The following is a 22,260-nucleotide window of genomic DNA, read 5'->3' on the forward strand; positions in this document are numbered from 1 at the left end:
ATATCATTTGAGTTGAACAGACAAAACTAACCCTGCGTTCAGCAAGGCCGAGAACACCAGAGAACGAAAACGTTTTCTTTGTTGCTTGCTTAAACAAGTATTTGTAAAGAGTTCACTATCAGGACGCTTTTCAGCACCAGGAACGAGACAGCGCTCGCGCGCGACACACACGCGCGCGCGCACAGACTTTAGTCTACGACAGGACCAATGACTTTCACTCATTTACAACACGGGAGGCTCCGGGGAAGGCGTCAAAAGCACCTACGAGACGGTGGAAAAGGTAACAAACTCGATACAAATGAAGTGTTATCCTAAAAGCTTTATTTAACGGGAAACTTTACTTTGAACCTGATTAATGCTTCATAGTGATAGTACGGTTTTTGAAGTGTTCTTGCTTTGTGTTTGGGATTGTATTTACTGAATGCAGATTTTAAGGTTACGAGGCTTGTTGTCTGTGTTTAGGCTTTATGCCTCCCTCAGTGAACTTAATTTTACTTTTTTCCCTGGAAAGACCCGTTAGATGTGTTGTTAACCCGCGCCAGTGTTATTTTTCTGGGTTTTCGTAACTAAATTCCCCTGTGTTGTCTTACTGCTTAACTTGTGCTCACAGAAACATTCAATTAGATTGCCATAAAATGCTAAAAAGTAATGACTAGGAATACACCAAAAGCCATACATTCTCTTTTTCAGTAAAATCTGCTAAAGATTAAAGTCCAGGTTTTAGGAACTACTAAGGTGTGAAAGTGAAAGAAAAAGTGAAAGCTATTATTTTTGACATGCTTTGTTGCTTGCTGAAATAAACTGCAACATTTTGCAGCCGTTAGCGTTAGGCCTACATTTAATAGGGGTATGTGCATATAGTGTGTGAATAGTGTCCCTATATTGTATAACATAATACTGAAAACCATAACTAAATCTAAGGCTTGAATATAATAGCTAAATGCTGAGTCTTAAACCTTATAACTAAGTCATAGGCCGTATAAACATGGGGCACATCTTGCCTCTAGAGATCCCCCCTAAACCTGCATTTTTCATTAATGGTGAGCAGGGGCCTGGTTGCAAAAGTACTTCTTGTTGTTCACCTTTTAAATATTGACCAAGATTTAGGGGTAAGGAAATCACAAATTGTTAGCCACTTTTCTGTGCTTGTTAGCAACCCTCTGCTTCTTTAGCATGTAATGGTAGTCTTGGACTCCTTCCCCAGTCTTTTCTGAAATAATTGAGGCCTTAGTCCATATGCTGCCTATGGTACATATCACATTTTCAGAATTTTTAAGTAATCTCTGCAGCTACATATGGCAAAATGCATACCTGAATTTACAACTAGCACTTCATTCACATACAAGTACTGAGAAACTGAATAAAAAATTTTTTGGCCCTACCTTGTGTTTTTCCACTAAAATATATTTAATATTAGCCTTATTGGGTTTGCTCAATTACAAAATCTATATTTGGAATCTGCAGGATCCATTGGACAGTTGAGAGAAGAAAAGGGGCAGTGTCTGCAGATAAGCCAATCTCTCCATTTCAGCAAGCCAGATGGATTTGAAGACGGGCAGCTGCTGATTAGCCTGGAGGATCTCCTTGTCCAGGAGAGTGGTCCTGCAGAACTGTGACTCATCTGCTGCTATGCACCGCTTAAGGACTACGGTTGTAAGGCTTTGGCCTTTAACGGCTGTACAAATGGCCCAGAGCCTATCAAAGCCTGTACCGTTGGCAGTTAAACAGGGCTTAAGGACATCTCAGCCCGCAAGGCACCTGAACACACCTCTAGCTAGTGAACCCTTTCTTAATGGCACTAGCTCTAACTATGTGGAGGAGATGTACTACACATGGCTGGAGAATCCAAAGAGTGTACACAAGGTACAGATGAATTTAATTCTGTGTTTGATGTCGTTGTCATTTCTGCAATTATATATGTTTAAAATATGAAACTGCATGTAAAACCAACCAAGTGTCTTGGTCGGCAGAGATGACCTAATACATAACAGTGAAAAATAACTCCACCTCCATCAGTTACAGACAGGTATTAGGTTGCCTGGCATGGGACCAAAGTATGATGGTGATTAACCCATAACTGAAAAGGTGACTATGACACAGTGTTTAAATTTGTATAAAGGAGCAGAAATTTATGATGAAATTTAAAAAGATAAACAGAAACAGATTTTGAAAATAAATTGGGATGTTGGTGGTGGCTGGAGGGGAGGTCGAAAAATGGAAAATAATAATAAATAAGTACATAAATAACGACCACTAAATACACATGTAAAGAAAGAAAGTTGACAATTTTACTAAAACTTGAAAATACAAAATTTTCACACATGATCGTCAAGACACAAAATTGTCCACACCTGTACTTCTTGACATGTTGCACAGTGACAATCCACTGAAGACACATTATTAGTGGAAATCCTGGAATTTAGGTGATGGAGCTGCCTGAATAGAGTGTAAAGGATACATGACACACTCAGTGTAAATGCAATAGACAACTACCTGCACTATTCTCACTTAGGCTATTCTCACTTAGACATCACACAGAGTGTGCACTATGACACCAGTCTACATGATGAAATGCAAAAAACTGTAGTTCCTGGAGTGGCAACTTGAAGTTGCCTGCATAAATTAGTCAGTTCACATAGAATTCCATGGTTAAGTGGCCAGCCGAACATTAAAAATGTTTATTGTCCAGTCCAGAAAACAATTTTGGTGTCTATTGATAGTTTCCCCCGTTATAAAAACTGCACAGTCTGAGATTTTGTTTTATAACTCATCTTGTCAGTTGAAAGTCAAGTGTGATGTAGTTGTAGCCAATAGCTGGCTCCTAGGCCTTACTGCATCTAATTTGGTCCTGCAGTAAGGTACAGATTATCCAGAAGTTTGTGCTTCCATTGAGGTGAGTACAGTTGTAGTTACTTAACACTAATAAGCAGATATGTGTGGGTGGAGCCATAGTTTCTCAACTTGTTTGGTAGACATGGTACCGTACCCTTGCTTTCCTCTCTGACTCTCCTCCAAAATAAAAGTATAGCAGCAACCAAAATGCTTACATTGATAAATTAAAATGTGGATTCCCTTAGTCAGCCTGGGAGAATCACTGTACGCTTTGCACTAAATACATGGTGAAACGCTCGTAATGTAATGACTCACACTAAATTGCAAGAAGTAGTCACTCTCCTGCCCTCACACGGATATTAACTTGGGGTACAATTCATTCTTAATCTCTACAGGAGTGTGAGTAAACTGCCTTCAAAAAGTTATGTGTTTTCATTTTACCTACACTGATTTTTGTAAATCTTGCCTCATTGCCAGTTATGGCAAATGCTCCAGATAACAGTGACTTGACTTGAGTCTTGCTTAGTAATCACTGTTTAACCTAACTACGTTGGTGACAGGCTATTAATTCATGTGACTAGTTAGCATATTGCTGAGTAAACTGTCTCTTTCTTTCTCTATGCAGTCCTGGGATGTGTTTTTCCGTAATGCCAGTGCTGGGGCTCCGCCTGGTGCTGCCTATCAGGGCCCACCACACCTCAGTAGGACTTCAGAAAGACTGTCCAGTGCCCAGGCACTGGTGGGGACTCAACCCAGTGTGGAGAAGCTGGTGGAGGATCATCTAGCCGTACACTCACTTATTCGAGCATACCAGGTTAACTGCAACCACACAGAAAATGTTTTGTCTCTCATTATTGTAGAGTTAGGGGGGTTTTTTTCATTTTAGTTTCTGGAAGTGACACAGACTGTGTTACAAAATGCAAAGATAGTAAAACCCACTTCACATATATCATCAGTTCTCTGCTATAATCTGCAGTGAAATGATAAGGAAGCAAAATTAAAGTAAGCCTTTTCAGTTTATTCATAAAGGAAAAAACAAAAGATTAACAACTTTCAGTCTGGTGTTTTACTCTGACACGGTACACTAAAAGTAATTCTACTTTAGTTCCTTTTGCCATTAACTACTGCACAATATTTTCTTTAGTAGATTGTGGAAAGTGCGAGGCAGGTGTTCAATGCCATGGTCAATAATTAAGTTGCTGTTTATAAAACCTTACTCTAAAAAATTCAAGGTGGACGTGAAAACTGACCAAGAGCAGCTATCACCACCAAATGAGGAATAAATGGTATTTGATTTTTCGAAAATTTAGATGACTGATTGTGGACATAATTTCAGCCTTACATCCCGAATTGGCAATGTTGTGACCTCAGATTCATCTGTAAATTGAATGCTTAGTTTCCATTATTAAGAACCCTCAAATAGTCCAAGACTACACCAATGCATTGTGCATTATTGGACCATTGTTCATGCAAGTCTGAGTTGATAATGGGATATAAAGAGACAGTTTCTGCCTTTGGAAATTGTGTTAGAAACTCATCAGAATGGGGAGCTGTTGTGTTTTAAAATGACACAAACGTACGTACAGGACCTGTGTACGTTTGTGTCAATATTTTTAAAGGTGCTATTGGCATGATATTCTTACCAGATGTCAATAATAATCCATCCAGTCCACACATACAAATAAAAGAAACCATAGACCCATAAACTGTGTATTAGTGAGAAATGACACAGTGAAAAGTATTGAACTGAAATATATTTACTACTTGAAAATGTTCCCTCTAAGCCTGAAGGGAAAAAGAGGGAACAAACACATGTAAGGGAAGCTCTTAAAACATGTGGTTATCCTAAATGGGTTTTCATCAAGTCAGCAAAAATGCACAGAAAAGAAGACACCAACTAGGGAGGATCAGAAAGACAAACGCAACAATATTGTCATCCCCTATGTAGCAGGTTTTTCAGAGAAACTCAGGAGAATCATCTCCAAGCACGACATCCCAGTGTACTTCAGACCCAGCCACACACTCAGACAAAAACGGGTTCATCCCAAAGACAAACTCCTAAACACAAGCTTAACAACATATTATATGCTGTACAGTGTAGTGAGGTTTGCTCAGACCTCTACATCAGAGAGACCAAACAGCCAAAAACACATGGCACAGCACAGAAGAGCCACCTTGATGGGACAAGACTTGGGTGTTCATCTGCATCTAAAGGACAGGTCACTCTTTTGAGGACACCAATGTTCACATCGTGAAAGAAGCCATCTATGTCCACTGTGAGCGACCATCTTTGAACAGAGGCCAACTGCCATGAACAACTGAACAACTGCCATCTATAATCCATTGTTGAGATCCCTTCCCAGACGCCTTAACGCCCACTCACATTCTGGGCCATTTCACCTGAGGAAATCACATGATAGGGTTTCACAGTGGGTTCACCCGAAGCTTTGGCTGATTGTGACCTACACCCGTTTTTACACCTTAGTCTGTGTGATTAGGTAGAGGATCAATAAGGGGTCCATGACCCTCTTGGGGGACTCTAGGGCTTAAAATCTGGGACTCTCCACCAGTTGATCTTAGAACTGAAGAAGAATCTCGGATGAGACGTAAAACATCTTCAAGAAACGTTCTAATTATTGATTCATTTCCGCTGGTGTCATGACTTTCCATGCCTTTTTGCACCTCCCTTTCTTCATGTGTTCAGTACTTTTTGTCTGTGTCTTTTCAATTTACAGTATTATTAATGTTTTATTTATAAACAGATTTATTTATGTAGTTATTTATGTTAAGAATAAAAATAATTAATAAATAAATGGGGAAGAATACACATAGAAATACAAAAAAAAAAATCAGTGAATGAAATAGCTGACATATAACCATTATAATTCCAATTTTCCCATTGCACCAAAAACAGTAATGGACACTTTCAGTATCAATAATCGATGCATTGAGCCATATTCCCTTCTGTGTAGGTAAGAGGGCATCACATAGCCAAGCTGGATCCCCTGGATATCAGTTGTGTAGACTTTGACGATGCCCCCTGTACTATTGGTTTCCAGAACGTCGGTGAGAACAATAATCCTGTTGCATGTTTATTCATTTTCTCTTTTTTCCGCTGGCTTTTCTTTTCCTGTTATTTTTATACTTTGATCCTTTTTGTCATGATATATTTGATACCTTTAATTGTCCCACTGCTCTTTTATCACTGATCCACTCCTTATGTACCTTCACCGACCCATTTACCCTTTCAGTTTTCTTTATCAATGTGACAACCCTGCTTTCTTATCTTTTAGCCTCCCTCCTCTTTTATTTACTATCACAGGCCCACGCTTTGTGTGTGTGTGTCTGTCAGAGAAAAAACATGAGTGTCAGTGCATGTGCATTTGCCATAAAACATACTTCTTTGATATTATTATATTTGATACTTTGATGATATTATACTAACTATAACTAATAATAACTGTCTTGCAGCAAGTCACCCATGAAAGAAGGTGTGCTTGTTGGCTCCTGACAACCTTTGCTCAGTGGCCAATGAGGTCAAGCAGGACTTTTACAGGCTTATCTAAGTGTGCTTCAATAAAATGTTACTATGATTAGATTACAGGCAGAAACTACTTGATTATGTTACATCATCAAAGAAAACAAGGCTAGGTTTTTATGTGCGAGGTAGTTCAGAAAAGCAGAAAAGTCTAAAGATCTCCTATGTAACACGCTGACTGGGATGTATTGAATTAATAATCCCCCATGATAAGCAGAGTACTCTGTACTAATTTGCTGACAGAGATGCACAAAAAGACATAGATACAACAAGTTGCCCTGCCCCTTGTCTATCTAGTTTTGTCTTATCACGGTTTGGTGTGACGAGGACATTGCATGCTTAGATAAACACAAGCCACTCTGACGTCTTAGACCGTGTCTCTTCACTACATTGGCGCACCATTTGACCAGTAAACTTAACCTACCTTCAGCTTTAAGTACATTGCTTCTCATTATGTGTGGTTTCTGTGACTATAGATTGGAGCTTTAAAAAAGAAGGAGGGAAAAAAAGCATTAAAAAAATAACAGAGTTATGTATTTATGACAGGTTATCTGTTTCTTTCCAGGCAAGTTATTAGGAAATTACAGACCCATAAAACCAAGCTAAATGAAAAGTTAATATTACATAATGACCATGGTTCAGGAGTTTAAACCATGGATGCTGATATTAAGGGGTGATTTGCCTGACCTTGTTTGGCGAGTTAATTCAGAGCCTCGGGGTTTTGAGAAAGAAAGCTCTGTCATTTTGAGAATGTAATCAGCTGAGATTTGATGCTGCAGCTGCTGTAAAAGAGCTTTGGCCCCTGATGAATTAAAGGATAGAAAGAGAGATTTGAGATTTTAAGCTAAAATGTTCCTTAAAGGAAGACTTGACCAGTTTAATCCACAAAGATCAAACTGCTTTCGCTGCTTGTGAGATTATGTCAAGAGAACTGCATAATGGGAAATAATGGAATCATCTTGTGTTCAGGTCAGGTTGTAAGGACATATGATATGTCAGTCATTTTTAAATCAAATCAAATCCCTGTACAGCTCAATGCAAATATTATAGACAGGGGTTTAAGTTCATATGGATTCACACAGGGTAAAGATAAAAATCTTTGCAAAACTTACTTAAGCATTTTTCAGTCAAAGAAAAATTATTATAGCCACTTAATAAAAAAGATTGCAAACCATTGATGTTTCTTTGTGAATGAATTTAATTCATTTTGTTATAATAGTCAAAATGCCAGAGATAAAAAGCAATTTAAAGGCGTGAAAAGTGGCTTTACCCTGAACCTTTGAGTTAGGCAATTCAAAATGCTGTGTACTTTATAAGACATAAGATGTAAAGAAAACCCACATACATACAAAATTGATAGAACAAAGTGAAACAATTAAAAAATTACCCAAACTAATAAGATCACTAAAAGTTATGTGTAGCTGTTGTTTAACTAACAACTCTTCATGCAGAGTCTTCTACCTTAGTGTTTTAGCTGTCGCATTGTTGGTCTTTTGAAGCCAAAAGTGTTACATTTGGGCCAGAGGGTGGAAGGCTTGGTTAGGAAGCTGCGTTTACAAACTGTACAGATGCATCTTCTACATACACAGTTCCAAGTAACAGGCTAATAACAATTTCACTCACCTAAACTGGAATACTATATCTTGGATGGGCTGTATTGTTAAAATGTCAGAAACACTAACACGATACATACGTTTTCTGTCGACTGTACCATTGTTTGTCTGCCTCATTTTTCTATTCTAGAAGTTGCCATTTGGTTTTGTCCTATCAATTTCACAGCCTACATATATTGTGCGATGATGGGCTGAAAGAAAGATTTTTTATTTCATTGTTTACACTGCAGGCATTTATGGGCTGGCTGAAAGTGACTTAGATAAGGTGTTCCGGCTTCCCACTACCACCTTCATTGGTGGGAATGAAAGTGCTCTGCCTCTCAGAGAGATCATATACCGCCTTGAGGTAAGGATCATATATATAAATGCTTATTTTTTAAACACAGAATGTGATGATCCAACTTGTTTGATTTCCAATGTCTTTGTGGTATAGATACCCATATAGATGCTGATTTAGATACCCATATATCAGCAGATACACACAGCCAAGAAAAGTTGTAACAGGAACCTCTTTTTTATCCAAACTAATACAAACGTAACTTTTTTTTGTCTCTTAGAGAGCTTACTGTCAACACATCGGTGTAGAGTTTATGTTTATTAATGACATGGAACAGTGCCAATGGATCAGACAGAAGTTTGAGACTCCAGGAGTCATGCAGTGCACTCTGGAGGAGAAGAGGACCCTACTGGCCAGAATGATCCAGTCAACCAGGTGTGTCTGTGGTGCTTCACTTTCTTAGTACGCCTCAACAAATAACTAAAAGTTTAAAAGGCCTTTCTCAGTCTGATGGAAGTGTAAAGTTCCGAGCCACAGTGTGAAACACCACAACCAACTTTTTGCAGGTTTGAGGAATTTCTCCAAAGGAAGTGGTCTTCAGAGAAGCGCTTTGGCCTGGAAGGTTGTGAGTCGCTCATTCCAGCCCTGAAGACCATCATTGACAAGTCCAGTCAGAGTGGAGTGGAGAGTGTAATCATGGGAATGCCACACAGGTGCCATGGCTATGAATTTTACCTTTTGCATATCGATGACCAGCAAATTCAGTTCTAATTCAATTCAATTTTATTTATGTAGCAAAAAATCACAAAAACAGCTGCCTCAAGGCACTTTATATTGTAAGATAAAGACCCAACAGTAATAGAGATGAACTAGAGAAAACCCCAACGATCAGATGACCCTCTATGAGTAAACATGTTGGCAACAGTGATAGGGAAAAACTTCCTTTTAACAGGAAGAAATCTCTTCCTATTGCAGGGTAACTAAGGGAAGATCCAGCCCAAATTTTATGCTGTGTTAAAAAGGAAAGTTTTAAGCCTAAAAGTAGAGAGGGTGTCTGTCGCCCAAGTCCAAACTCTGAGCTTATTCCACAGAAGAGAGCCCTGAAAGCTCAAGGCTCTGCCTCCCATTCTACTTTTGAGTACCCAAGGAATCACAAATAAACCAGCAGTCTGAGAGCAAAGTGCTCTTTTAGGGTGATACAGTACTAAAGCAGAGATTTGCCTTTTTTGTTGGAGATGGTGTTAGAAGTATAGGAGGGGTAGAAGATGGGCAACAACAAAATTCCAGTGCAATACCTCTAAAATGCAGTAAGGTGGAAGTGTTGCAAGTTCCTCTTCTAAATTCTTGCAGGGTCTGGTTCTGAGTTCCTTGAGGGTTTGATTGATCTTGTTTTTTAGTGTGGGTAATCTAGACTCTTGGGGTAATCAGGACTGTGCAACACCAGGCAGAACACATTCCCTCTTAGGCAGAACGGAAAGAAAGGAAACACACACGCAAAGAAAGCTCTTAAATGCACAAGAAAGAAGGTCAGAAATCAACCAGGGAGAAACAGAATAACAAATGGAACAGCATTGTCATCCCTGCTGAAGCAGGTTTATCAGAGAAATTCAGATAATTTTTCCAAGCACTCCAGACCCAGTCACACCCTCAGATAAAAAGAAAAGGCTTGTTCATCCCATGGATAACGCTCCCCTACATACATAGGTCAGAGTGGTTTTACAAGTAAAATACCCAACAATGCAGTGGTGTAAAGCACACAACCTGTTCACTGAAGTGACGAATCAAGCTTCTCCATCTGGCAATCCAATGGATAAGCGTGGTTTTGTCAGTTGCCAAGAGAACAAAATTTGCCAGACTGCATTGTTCCAAGTGTAAAGTTTCATGGAGGAAGGTTGTTTTTTTTTTTTTTTTTTGGCGGGCTCGGCCACTTCCAGTAAATGGAAATCTTAATGCTTCAGCATACTAAGATATTTTGTACAATTTCATGCTTTGTGGGAATAGTTTGAAGGTGCCCCCTTCCTGCTTCAAAATGACTCCATACCACTGGGCAAAGTAAGTTCCATAAAGACATGGAGAGCGGGTTTGGTGCGGAAGAACTTTGGTGGGGACTGGCCTGCACAGAGTACTGACCTTAACTTAATAGAACACCTTTGGAATGAATGCAAACCAGGCCTTTTCGTGCACAGTCAGTGTCTGACCTTAAAAAATATAGTGTGACTGCAAAGGGTGGGTAGACATCATATTAAACCCTGTGGATTAAGGTCTGTGAAGGTTCTCAGTCATCCAGGTCATCGTAGTCAAAGGAGCTTGCAAAGAAAAGCGTCTGGACTTCTTTAAGTTGCTTGAAGACGTTTCACCTCTCATCCGAGAAGCTTCTTCAGTTCTAAGGTCAAATGGTGGAGAGTCCCAGATATAAACCTAGTGGGAGTAACCCCCCACAGAGGGACAAAAGGACCCCCTGATGATCCTCTAATCGCCTGAGCCAAGGTGTGAAACTGGGTGTGGGTCCCAATCAGCCAGAGTTTCGGGTGTGTTCATTGTGAAACCTGGCCCCACCTTATCATGCGAATTCCTGAGGTCAGATGGCCCAGGATGTGAGTGGGCGTTAAGGCGTCTGGGAAGGGATCTCAAAACTGGATTATAGATGGCAGAGAGTTGGTGTCGTAAACCCCCGCCTCTGTTCAAAGATGGTCGCTCACAGTGGACATAGATGGCTTCTTTCACTCCTCTTTCAAACCATCTGTCCTCTCTGTCCAAAATGTGAACATTGGCATCCTCGAAAGAGTGTCCTTTATCCTTAAGATGCAGATGGACTGCTGAGTCTTGTCCTGTAGAGGTGGCTCTTCTGTGTTGTGCCATGCGCTTGTGAAGTGGCTGTTTGGTCTCTCCAATGTAGAGGTCTGGGCATTCCTCGCTGCACTGTACAGCATACACCACATTGTTAAGACTGTGTTTTGGCGTTTTGTCTTTCGGGTGAACCATCGGGCCATCTGACCTCAGGAATTCGCATGATAAGGTGGGGCCAGGTTTCACAATGAACTCACCCGAAACTCTGGCTGATTGGGACCCACACCCAGTTTCACACCTTGGCTCAGGCGATTAGAGGATCATCAGGGGGTCCTTTTGTCCCTCTGTGGGGGGTTACTCCCACTAGGTTTATATCTGGGACTCTCCACCATTTGACCTTAGAACTGAAGAAGCTTCTCGGATGAGAGGTGAAACGTCTTCAAGCAACTTAAAGAAGTCCAGACGCTTTTCTTTGCAAGCTCCTTTGACCTGTGGATTAAGAATATGATTTCACTCAAGTTCATAAAGTTGTGAAGGCAGACAAGCAAATACTTTTGGCAATGTTGTGTAACTCGACAGTTAGCAGCTTGCAGCTACCTACATCATAGTTCTTTCAGCAGGTGTTAAACGCAGAGTACAAGGATGTAGTGTACCATGTCCACATATTGAGAAAGAAAGGCCCCATGCACCAACACCAGAGCTGAACTAAAACTGTCTACAAGCTTCTGAAATTTTTTTCATTCTCAGCAGTTTACACAAATGATCCCCACTCTTACTGGTTGGTATTGTCTTTTGGTCATACTGGGCAAGTTCAAGTACAAAATGACCAGACTGACCACAAAAAAGACAGCTTCAACTTGGTTCTCAGCTGCTATTCCTCAGGTGCTAGTATAGCCTGACTGAGCTGCATTGGCCCCCCAGAATGGCGAACAGAGGAGCTTTAAGTGCTGTGCTGGAAGTGGAAGGCAGGGAGAACCAAAGGGCAGAATCGGGACGGGAACTACAGCCAGAGGAAGGCTGAGACTTGTCGTTCCATTCCTTGTTTTGTTCATATAGGTGATTGTCTACACTAATAGTAAGAGCCACAAATTCATTTAAACTCTTCAGCTCATCACTGGTAGCCAATTCAAACCTGTTGCATCTCTGTTAGGAATGTGCAGAAATGTGTTACAAAGGTAGAATTACTGTATCTTTATTGAAGTGTTTTTATTCCTCTTATGTGTCTTCAGAGGCAGACTGAATGTGCTGGCAAATGTGATCCGGAAGGAGCTGGAGCAAATCTTTTGTCAGTTTGACTCTAAGTTAGAGGCTGCGGATGAGGTTTGAACATTATTTAGTTAGATTTAGTCAAGAGCAATGAAACAGATTTACACAAAAAATATAACTATGACAGTGCTTGTGTTAATGATAACAACTGATGTTTGGAAAATGTGTTTAGGCACATGAATAACTTTAAAAATGATTGACACTCTTTAGCTGAGAAAGCCTCTTTTTTCCAACCAGAAGGTATCAATAGTAACTATGATGGGGTCCAGTTAAAAGTGGGGTACAAATTAGTAGTGCTCCCCATCTGTCACACAGAGACAGCAAAGAGGTGGTACTAACTAAACCCAGAGGTGAGAGGTGAACGATAGCTGTTATTAAGAAAATGTTATGTAATCAAAATCAAACAAAAGTGGAATCAAATCAAATCAAAACCTGAGAAAAAAAACAAAGTAAGACACCCGTTCAGCTTTTCAGCAGTTCTCATTCACTGCAATTATGGCTTACACAAGTACGTTGGTTAGGTTAGCTGTTAAGAACAAGCTAAAAAGCCAATGTTAGTATGCCATGCAATTATTAAAATATGTGACCTGCCACATGTATTTAACTCTAGCATATTAATTCAACTGTAGACTGATGGCTGCAGAATGCAGAGGTATATCTAAAAGGGGAACATGCAGTGGCACAGCACCTTCCTAAAATATAAATTTATTACATTAAGTGCGATATTACTATGTTTTTATAGATCAATAAAAGTAGCAGATTATTATGTTGGGTTATTAAATTCAGGTTAACATTAGCTCCACCTGCAATATTAAAATTGTGTAGGCCGTCTATTGAATAGCACATGTGCACATATGTTATTAATAAAAATAAATAAAGATGAAAGGTTCAGCATCTGACTTTGTGCTCTCAGGGTTCTGGCGATGTGAAATATCACTTGGGGATGTATCACAGGAGGATGAACCGGGTCAGTGACAAGTACATGACATTGTCTCTCGTGGCAAACCCCTCCCACTTGGAGGCCGTTGATCCAGTGGTGCAGGGAAAGACCAAAGCTGAGCAGTTCTACTGTGGGGACACTGAGGGAAAGAGAGTATGTTGAATTTTTTTCTTTACCATATAAACAGAAGACAATGTCTCCGTGGATGTTTTCCAATATGTTTGCATTTTGGTGAATCATTTTGCAGGTGATGTCTATTCTCCTTCATGGCGATGCTGCATTTGCAGGTCAGGGTATAGTGTATGAGACATTCCACCTGTCTGACCTGCCATCCTACACCACACATGGTACAATACACGTGGTGGTCAACAACCAGGTATGGACTGTTCGATTCAGTTTGTTACGTTTAAAATTCTTTCAGCAGTTATCAAGTTTATGGTATGGACAGGTATTTCAACAAATAGATCACTTAATGGTTATAATAATAATAATAATGGTTTTGTAACTGAATTAGTTTTCCCCAGATAAAACTAGGCTTCTGGAGTATGGATTATTGAATATACACTAAAAGTACTTTTGAATTGACCATAATACTGTGTATTTAACACTGCGTGTGAATTGCTGGAATTGCAGTTCCAGTAGTTAAAATGAGCACAGTGTCATAACTGTAACTGGTTTTAATATACATGTGTGTTACTCTTGCCCACATAGATTGGTTTTACGACAGATCCCAGGGTGGCTCGTTCATCTCCGTACCCAACCGATGTAGCTCGAGTGGTCAATGCACCGATCTTTCACGTTAACGCAGATAATCCAGAGGCTGTGATGTATGTGTGCAAAGTTGCAGCTGAATGGAGGAACACATTCCATAAAGATGTCGTTGTAGACCTGGTAAAAATGCTCGTTATTATAACTTTTTGTTAACCACCAAGTAAAATGACCCTGACTGAAACTGCTGTTATTCAAGAAAAAATACTTTGAAAACAGGAAACACTTTTACTAACTATAACCCGAAATAATGAAAGTAAACCTGTGAACAAAGCATAAAGTAGGAGTAAGCATGTTTCCAACATCTAAAAAGGGCATTAAGCCCCATCTGACCTTAGAAACATGACGGTTTAATTCAATTCAGTCCAATTTTTGATTAATCCAATAAAGGATCATTTGTTAGAAGCAGTTTAGAAAAACACAGACACACACACACACAAATGAACTAAATCAAGGTAAAAACTTTAAAAGTGAGGAGTTTAGAATAATGGGTAGTAGTAGTTTACAATCAGGTGAAGCATGATGATACCCTAATGGCAACAAAAAATAGAATAGAATAGAATAGAATAGAATAGAATAGAATAGCCCTTTATTATCATTGTACATGTACAATGAAATTGTGGAGAATGAAATATTCATTCTCAGGGTGCGTTCAGAAAAGGCTAGAATACCTGTTGCTATCTCAAGGATTAGTTGGTTGCTAAAAGAAGCTACGTCTATTTGCTTCACTTATCTTCCAGTTATCTTAGACTTTAACAATACTGTGTGGATGTGAAATGAGCCAGTAGAAGAAAAAATAATAGAGTCAAAAGACTGATTAAAATGATAGATGGTGGGATCAGCTGTTGTCATTTAAATGGACTGTCACTTTACTGCACTGTGCCAACAAGTGTGCCAGTCAGTACTGACATACTAAATTTTCATACAGCATACAGGGTCAAATAGGTGATCAGAAAAACAAACATAAACATTTGCCTCTGCACTCAGGTGTGTTACAGACGGAACGGACATAATGAGATAGATGAGCCCATGTTCACACAGCCGCTGATGTACAAGCGCATCAAGAAGCAGAAAGGAGTCCTGCAGAAATTTGTTGAAAAACTCATTGATGAAGGAGTCGTCACAACTCAAGAATATGAGGTAAAGCTACCTGCACACCTGTGCTGTAGATGGTTATGAAGCATGCAAATTGTAGACAAAGACACAATATAACTTCTTCTGACCTCCAAGTGGATTTGATTTTTGGCTGCTGTTTTAAACTCTATCACACATTTAGCTTGAGCTTACTCAGTCCGAAGATGATGATCATTGTCAGGATTTTATACCAAATGAAAAAGCTCAGCTAATTCTTTGAGACTAATCAAGTAACACACAGATTTCTCATGTGGACAGCTGTCACTGACAGTCAACTCCAGTCTATATGACGTAATGGACCTTCTCAGCAGGTTGAGTGTTAAAGTGTGAATTTTAGAGAGCCATTCAAGAGAGCTAACCTCAAGTTTTCTGAAAATCTTGTGAATGCTAAAACTCGAGAAGGAAGTCACTTAGGATTTTGTAATTACCATAGGTGTGTCTACTAGGAGGCTGCCACCAGTATTTTACTTATACTGTTGCTATCAGTTACTAGATTAAAAATCACAATGAAGATAAAAAGAAAGACTAAATTTTCTCATTAGATGCCCAACTTGCATTGATCTCTTGCAGGAGGAAGTAGCCAGTTATGACAAAATCTGTGAGGAAGCTTATACTCGCTCCAAAGATGAAAAGATCCTACACATCAAGCACTGGCTAGATTCACCCTGGCCCGGTATGACTACATGTTGTTAATGAAGCTAAACCATTTCTGTGTGTTGTTTTTTTAACTCCCTATTTTGTCAAGAAATTAACATCAAACACAATAAATTAAGACAGAATACAATGAATACAACTGAATACACAGAATATTTTTGAATCTTGGGCAAGAAGGGCATCCCATGCATGCCTCTTGCTTTTAATGCTTTTGTGTGTCTGTGTATTTAGGCTTTTTCACACTGGAGGGTCAGCCTAGAAGTATGACCTGTCCTTCGACTGGCATCAGCGAGCAAGCGCTCAGCCACATTGGCAACATTGCTGCATCTGTCCCAGTGCAGGATTTTGCTATACATGGAGGTGCCCTCACGTCTCTTGTGACAAAAATGAAGATCCACTGAATGTACTTTCAAGCTGTTTTAGACCTGGATTTTCTGCATTGGTGTTCATGTTGTAGGGTTGAGTCGTATCCTAAAGGGACGTGCAAATATGGTGAGCCAGCGACTGTGTGACTGGGCTCTAGGGGAGTATATGGCCTTTGGCTCTCTGCTCAAGGAGGGAATCCATGTGCGTCTCAGTGGTCAGGATGTGGAGAGGGGCACGTTCAGGTAAGAAATAGATGTACTATCTATGTACATATTTATGTAGCCAACTTCCTAAGAATAAAATATCAAGAGGTGATTGCATCTAAATCTCTTTGACCTGTGCTTGTATTAATTTCTTCACCTGCATCTTATCTCTGAATTTAAAAAAAAAAGGACAAACTCAGTCATACCACTCATTTTTTTCTGGTTATATTTCACAGCCATCGACACCATGTTCTTCATGACCAAAATACTGACAAAAGGATGTGCATCCCAATGAATTATATCTCCCCTGATCAAGCTCCTTACACTGTGTGTAACAGCTCTCTATCTGAATATGCAGTGCTGGGTAGGTAACATAAACACAATAAAGGCTTCTAAAGTACCAAAATCTGGTGCGTTTTGCATGATTCTTTGCCTACCTCGCTCTCTCCCACAGTACCTGAAGTACAGTATTTCACAGTTGAAGTGTCACTTTTCAATTTGCTGGCATGTTTCAACATCAAGGCTTCCGTTTCATTCTTCTCTCCCATGTGCAGGTTTTGAATTAGGCTTTGCTATGGCCAGTCCCAATGCACTGGTTCTATGGGAGGCCCAGTTTGGAGACTTTCACAATACAGCCCAGTGCATCATCGATCAGTTTATCAGCTCGGGACAGGCCAAGTGGGTCAGACAGAATGGCATAGTGTTGTTGCTTCCTCATGGCATGGAGGGAATGGTAAGAATTTAATCTACCACATTCCACATGTATCTCAATTTGATTTGTCTCACCATCAGAGTTTGGGATTGTATTACCACCTTATAATGCAACGCCTGCCTTGTATCGATGGCTTCTTGATTTTACGAAATGTTATATTTTTAATACTATTCTACGGGGTTGCACTGTCAGAGCACAAATCACTTATGTCTCTGTGTGAAACTGTGGGGTACTGTGTTGTACTGGAACAAAATGTTTATTCTGTCCATGGTAGTAAAATTATTTTGATGCAAATGAAAGGACATATATGGATACATAGTGCCTTATGTGTTACTAATAAACTTGAGATCTGCAATATCACATATAAACAAACCTTAAATACACTACAGGAAAGAAAACTGCATCAAATTTGTACTGCTTCCATTTCGTTTTCATCACAGGGTCCAGAGCACTCATCTGCACGCCCTGAAAGATTTCTACAGATGTGCAATGATGACCCAGATGTATTCCCTGTGAGTTTGTGTCAGAATGTCATTAAGGAATCATAGTCTGTCAAGTAAATGATTTTCAAGTCTGAAAAGAGAAGGAATTTCAGAAGTTAAATCAGCATTCTTTTTAATGGCCAGCAGGGGGAACTCTACAGCCAAAAACAATCTGTATCTAGGGAATCTATGACCTAAGTAAACATACAACATTATCTTCATTTTGTGCATTTTGAGCATGCTTTAGTGTAAGCCTGTGTCATGGTTGATATGTTTCTCAGTTATATCAGTCCTTAATCAGCCCATCTGGTTTTAAAAAACTTAGTTCAGCTAGAGGCTTCAACAGCAAAAACAATGGGTGGCATCACAGTAACTACGTATGTTAAGGACAGAGTGGAACATGCAGTGCAGGTTGGATTCGTATTTTGCCACAATTAAAAGTATCTTTCTGTTTTTCTTTGGACTCATTAGTAATTTTCCGTTCTCTTCTGTCTTTGTCAGAGTCATATTTTTTATTTGATTAATTTACCTTAGTACCTAAACAAATTAAATAATTGGAACAAATAATTCTGTTCTTTTGAATTTTTGAATTAAATAATTGTATTGTGTACATTTTGTCATCAGGTTGACTAAACTTTTCTTATCTTTTTTAATCTTCCACGTAAAATTTTGTATGTTGTATTGTAATTTCTGTTTGTTTTTTTACTTCATTGTATGTTGGCAGAAACTGTCTGAAGACTTTGCCATGCATCAGCTTTATGACTGTAACTGGATTGTTGTGAACTGCTCTACTCCTGCAAACTACTTCCACGTTCTCCGCAGACAGATCCTGCTGCCTTTCAGGAAGCCCGTAAGACATATATACCAAAACATGCAAGATAAGAGTCAATTGAAATTATGAACATGTTCTATGCTCTGTCTTTAATCGCAGCTCATAGTACTAACTCCAAAGTCGCTGTTGCGCCACCCTGAGGTTAAGTCCAGCTTTGATGATATGCTTCCAGGTGAGTACAGATCAAAAGAGTGCAAAAGAACTTTTAAAATATTTGGTTATTTTCTGTTTTTATGAATTCTGTCATGCAGGCACACATTTCAGGCGTCTAATCCCAGATAATGGGCATACAGCCACCAACCCTGAGAAGGTGAAGAGACTAATTTTCTGCACCGGCAAGATTTACTATGAACTGACCCGGGAACGCAAGAACAGAGGCATGGATGAAGCTATTGCTGTTGTACGCATCGAGCAGGTAATCAGTGTTTTGGTAAAACTGTTGTGTAAGTCTGTAAAAAGCTGAAACTGAATCTGAGACTGTGGAGTGACTCGTTTAGTCTAATGTCAAGGCAATTTCACACTTCACATACTTCACTGCTGTACAGGTAAAACAATGGTGGCATGGCCTTATAGTGTGCAGTATTTGTCTGCCTTAAGTCAATCACAGCACCTTGTTAGGCAACACCGCACAGACTTCCACACCAAAAGTAGCAGAAACTTGAGTGTTCATTCCAACCACATTGTGGCATCTTTCTTTTTTTGGCAGCTGTCACCATTCCCCTTTGATCTGGTGAAAGAAGAGGCTGATCACTATCCAAATGCAGATTTGGTTTGGTGTCAAGAAGAGCACAAAAACCACGGCTACTATGACTATGTCAAGCCCCGCATCAGCACCACCATCGGTCACACACGCCCCATCTGGTAAGTTTGACTTTAGCTGACTGTACACCTGAAGACAGGGCAGTATACCAGTCCATTTACCAATATGTTCACTATTGTTCGTCTCCACATGTCTAAACCACCATGCTTGTCTCACTAACTATGTCTTTAAACCCTCAATCTAAACTGTCCCTCTGATATATCTAATCGAGTCCATTCTGGTCTTTTTGGTTGTCCCAAACCATACATCATAACAGGTCTTACTAGTCTTGTAAAACTTCCCTTTCATTTGTGCTGCCATTCTTCTGTCACATATCATACCTGATTTATCGCCCCTCTGATATAATCATTTCTAATCCTGTTCAACTCTGCCTTTTGTTTTTGTTTTTTAGTGCCACCCAACTATAAAACTTAGCAGGTCTGTCTGCCATCTATTAAACATTTACTTTCATTCTTACTGCTATCCTTCTGTCATACATCACCCCTGACACTTGCCTCCACTCACTGCACCCCACGTGCACTCCTATCTTCACCAGTCTTGCTTTGGATGGTTTACCCCAGATATTTAAACTCATCCACCTTCACTGTTACACTTGTCTCTTTCTAATTCACACACATGTATTCTTCATGTACCTTCTTCTCCCCAGTGCATACCTCTGCAGACCCTCGTTTCCCTGATGCCTACTTTCACTACAGGCTATAATGTCAAACATCATAGTAGACACAGCCTGACCTCATCTGTCAACCTGTCCAAGACCAATACAAAAAGGAAGGCGCTCAGTGCCAATCCCTGATGTAATCTCAGTCCCACCATGAACCCATCTGCATCTTCTACCACACACCTCACCACTGTCTTGCATGTCCTGCACTTGCCTCACATATTTCTCTGCTATTCCTGACTTTGTAGTACAGTATCACATTTCCTCTTGGCACTTATATGCTTTATCTAGTGCTACAAAGACACCGTGCAACTCCTTCTGACCGTCACTCTTTTGTAGCACACTGCTGCTCACTGATAGTCACCTGTCTTTGTCTTCATGGTCATCAGTTTTTATTTATTTGCACATTTATCGAATGCTTAAAAAAAAAAAAAAAACATTCACACACACTATCATTATACTTGGGCACATGGACAGGAGGATCCAGGGTTTGATCCCCTGACATTTTGACTGGTAAATGGATCACCCTACCACTTAAGCTACAGCCATCCTGCAGGACACATTGAATTGCATCATGAGCAGTGATATTATAGTAAACAGGAGTGAGAACTCATACATCATTTAGAGGCCATGTCAGTACACAAACACACAGCAGACGTTTAATGTTGTGACTTTTAAATGTTGAATAAACTCACAGCCTCATTCCACTGTTCTTCACTCATATTTTGTGTTTAATTTACTCCCAAAAAGAGGAAAAGGCATCTGTAAACAAAAAAGAAAGACCTGTAAACCAGGTTAAAGGTGATTGTTATTGGCAGTATTGTTCTTTTTTTTTTAATGTGTGTGTGTGTGTGTGTGTGTGTGTGTGTGTGTAGCTATGCTGGTCGCGAGGCTGCAGCAGCTCCAGCCACTGGAAACAAGCACACTCACAAGATGGAGCTGCAATATTTGCTGGACACAGCACTGAACTGAATCTACATTGATACTAAGGGCTGATGATCTCCCACCACTCTGGGATCTAGCCTATCTGCAGAGCTTCAGAGAATCCAGACCGGCTTCACCATTTTCCAGAAATTTTACGTCATTGTGTTTTTACTTCAGTATTTTTACAGATTAGAATTGTAAACAGATGTAATCTCAAAACACACAATGACTTTTAACACTATTACCAACTATTACAATCTCATGTTTACAGTGAAGGACGCCACTAGAGAAAACTCTGATGATATGCCTGTAATCCATCTGTGAATTTAGACAAATTACAGTTTTAAGACTGTAATATTTTATTTTGCTTATATTCAGTCAGATAATTAATCCAGATCAAATCTTCAAATAATATTATTGATGTGTGGTATACTGTTTTGGGTCAAACAATCAGAAACATTCCCCAAAAGTTGATTCTGTTCATCTGGACCTAGTGTTTTCAGTGGGAGATGCATTTCCTTCGGTGGTGCTAGTTTCAGTCATTATGCAAATGTACTGTTTATAAAATTGGGGAAACCTGCAGTCAGCTGAGACTGAAGAAGTCACTTGACGAAACGTTTCTCCCACCAAAAACGCTTCGTCCAGATGAACAGAATCAACCTTTGGAGAATTACAAAATCAGAAACATTAATGATGTTCATATTTTAAGGAAGAAAAGGAGGATAGTTCTTTTCTGGCATTTTAGTACACTTTGCTCCAGAGTGGCTCCAACAGATTTCAGAAACAACATCACAGGTCTGTGGTCCAGAAAAGTGCAGTCCTAAGTATAAAGAACTAACTTGTATTTTTAATATTATTATACACATTCTGTTTTCATTGATCTTGGCAAATAAAGCTTTTTGAATAGTCCTGCTTTTGCTCTTCAATATTTCACAAATATATAATTTACAATTTTGCACTTTTTCTTTTATACATGTAATCAAGAAGCTGCAGAGAAGTCAGTCACCATTGTAACCAAAGATCTTCTAAATACTCAAGATCTCCCAATCATGCTCACGAGAAAGCCCCAAATAGAATTTGTAGATTAACCTCATTTTTCTTTTGGACATTTTCTTTCACTTCTTTCTAAAGAGTAGAGATGAGAATTCACAATGAGTCACTTTACAATGCAAGGAGCTGCCTCTTGATCACCGTCATCTTTACCCACCACAGCCAGCATACATGGCATACAAGATGGCTCAGGTGCAATTGTAGTCCTGCAGCAACATTAATATGATGTTGCAGGATCAACACAGTCCTATCACATACACCACATGGACAAACAGAGGCAAAAGAATGTAGTGGACATGGAATGGAGTACTCTGAAAAATATATCCCAGTCTTATTGTGCAAATAGTGTTTTATTAAGGTAACTATCCATGTGTATTTTGTGTATTTGTTAACAAATGTATGCA

General features: G+C 39.5%; 1 protein-coding gene across 1 annotated transcript; it reads left to right on the forward strand.

Annotated features, from left to right (window-relative positions):
• Window positions 1–236: 236 nt before the first annotated feature.
• Window positions 237–21,715, forward strand: ogdhb (oxoglutarate dehydrogenase b). Its single transcript, XM_085464705.1, has 23 exons — window positions 237–280; window positions 1,465–1,863; window positions 3,458–3,646; window positions 5,805–5,898; window positions 8,214–8,329; window positions 8,541–8,695; window positions 8,827–8,973; window positions 12,277–12,367; window positions 13,227–13,406; window positions 13,501–13,629; window positions 13,965–14,144; window positions 15,009–15,161; window positions 15,726–15,828; window positions 16,041–16,169; window positions 16,267–16,417; window positions 16,615–16,742; window positions 16,933–17,111; window positions 17,531–17,602; window positions 18,297–18,422; window positions 18,504–18,576; window positions 18,656–18,819; window positions 19,111–19,265; window positions 20,758–21,715. Exons 2-23 carry the CDS (start codon window positions 1,630–1,632, stop codon window positions 20,852–20,854), a joined length of 3,045 nt encoding a protein of 1,014 aa, XP_085320831.1. The 5' UTR covers window positions 237–280; window positions 1,465–1,629; the 3' UTR covers window positions 20,855–21,715.
• The last annotated feature ends 545 nt before the right edge of the window (window positions 21,716–22,260 follow it).

The sequence above is a fragment of the Copadichromis virginalis genome, linkage group LG7 (genome assembly GCF_057382275.1).
Source record: "Copadichromis virginalis isolate Kocher_CV1m ecotype Utaka linkage group LG7, C_Virginalis_male_GT1.1, whole genome shotgun sequence".
Taxonomy (NCBI): Eukaryota; Metazoa; Chordata; class Actinopteri; order Cichliformes; family Cichlidae; genus Copadichromis; species Copadichromis virginalis.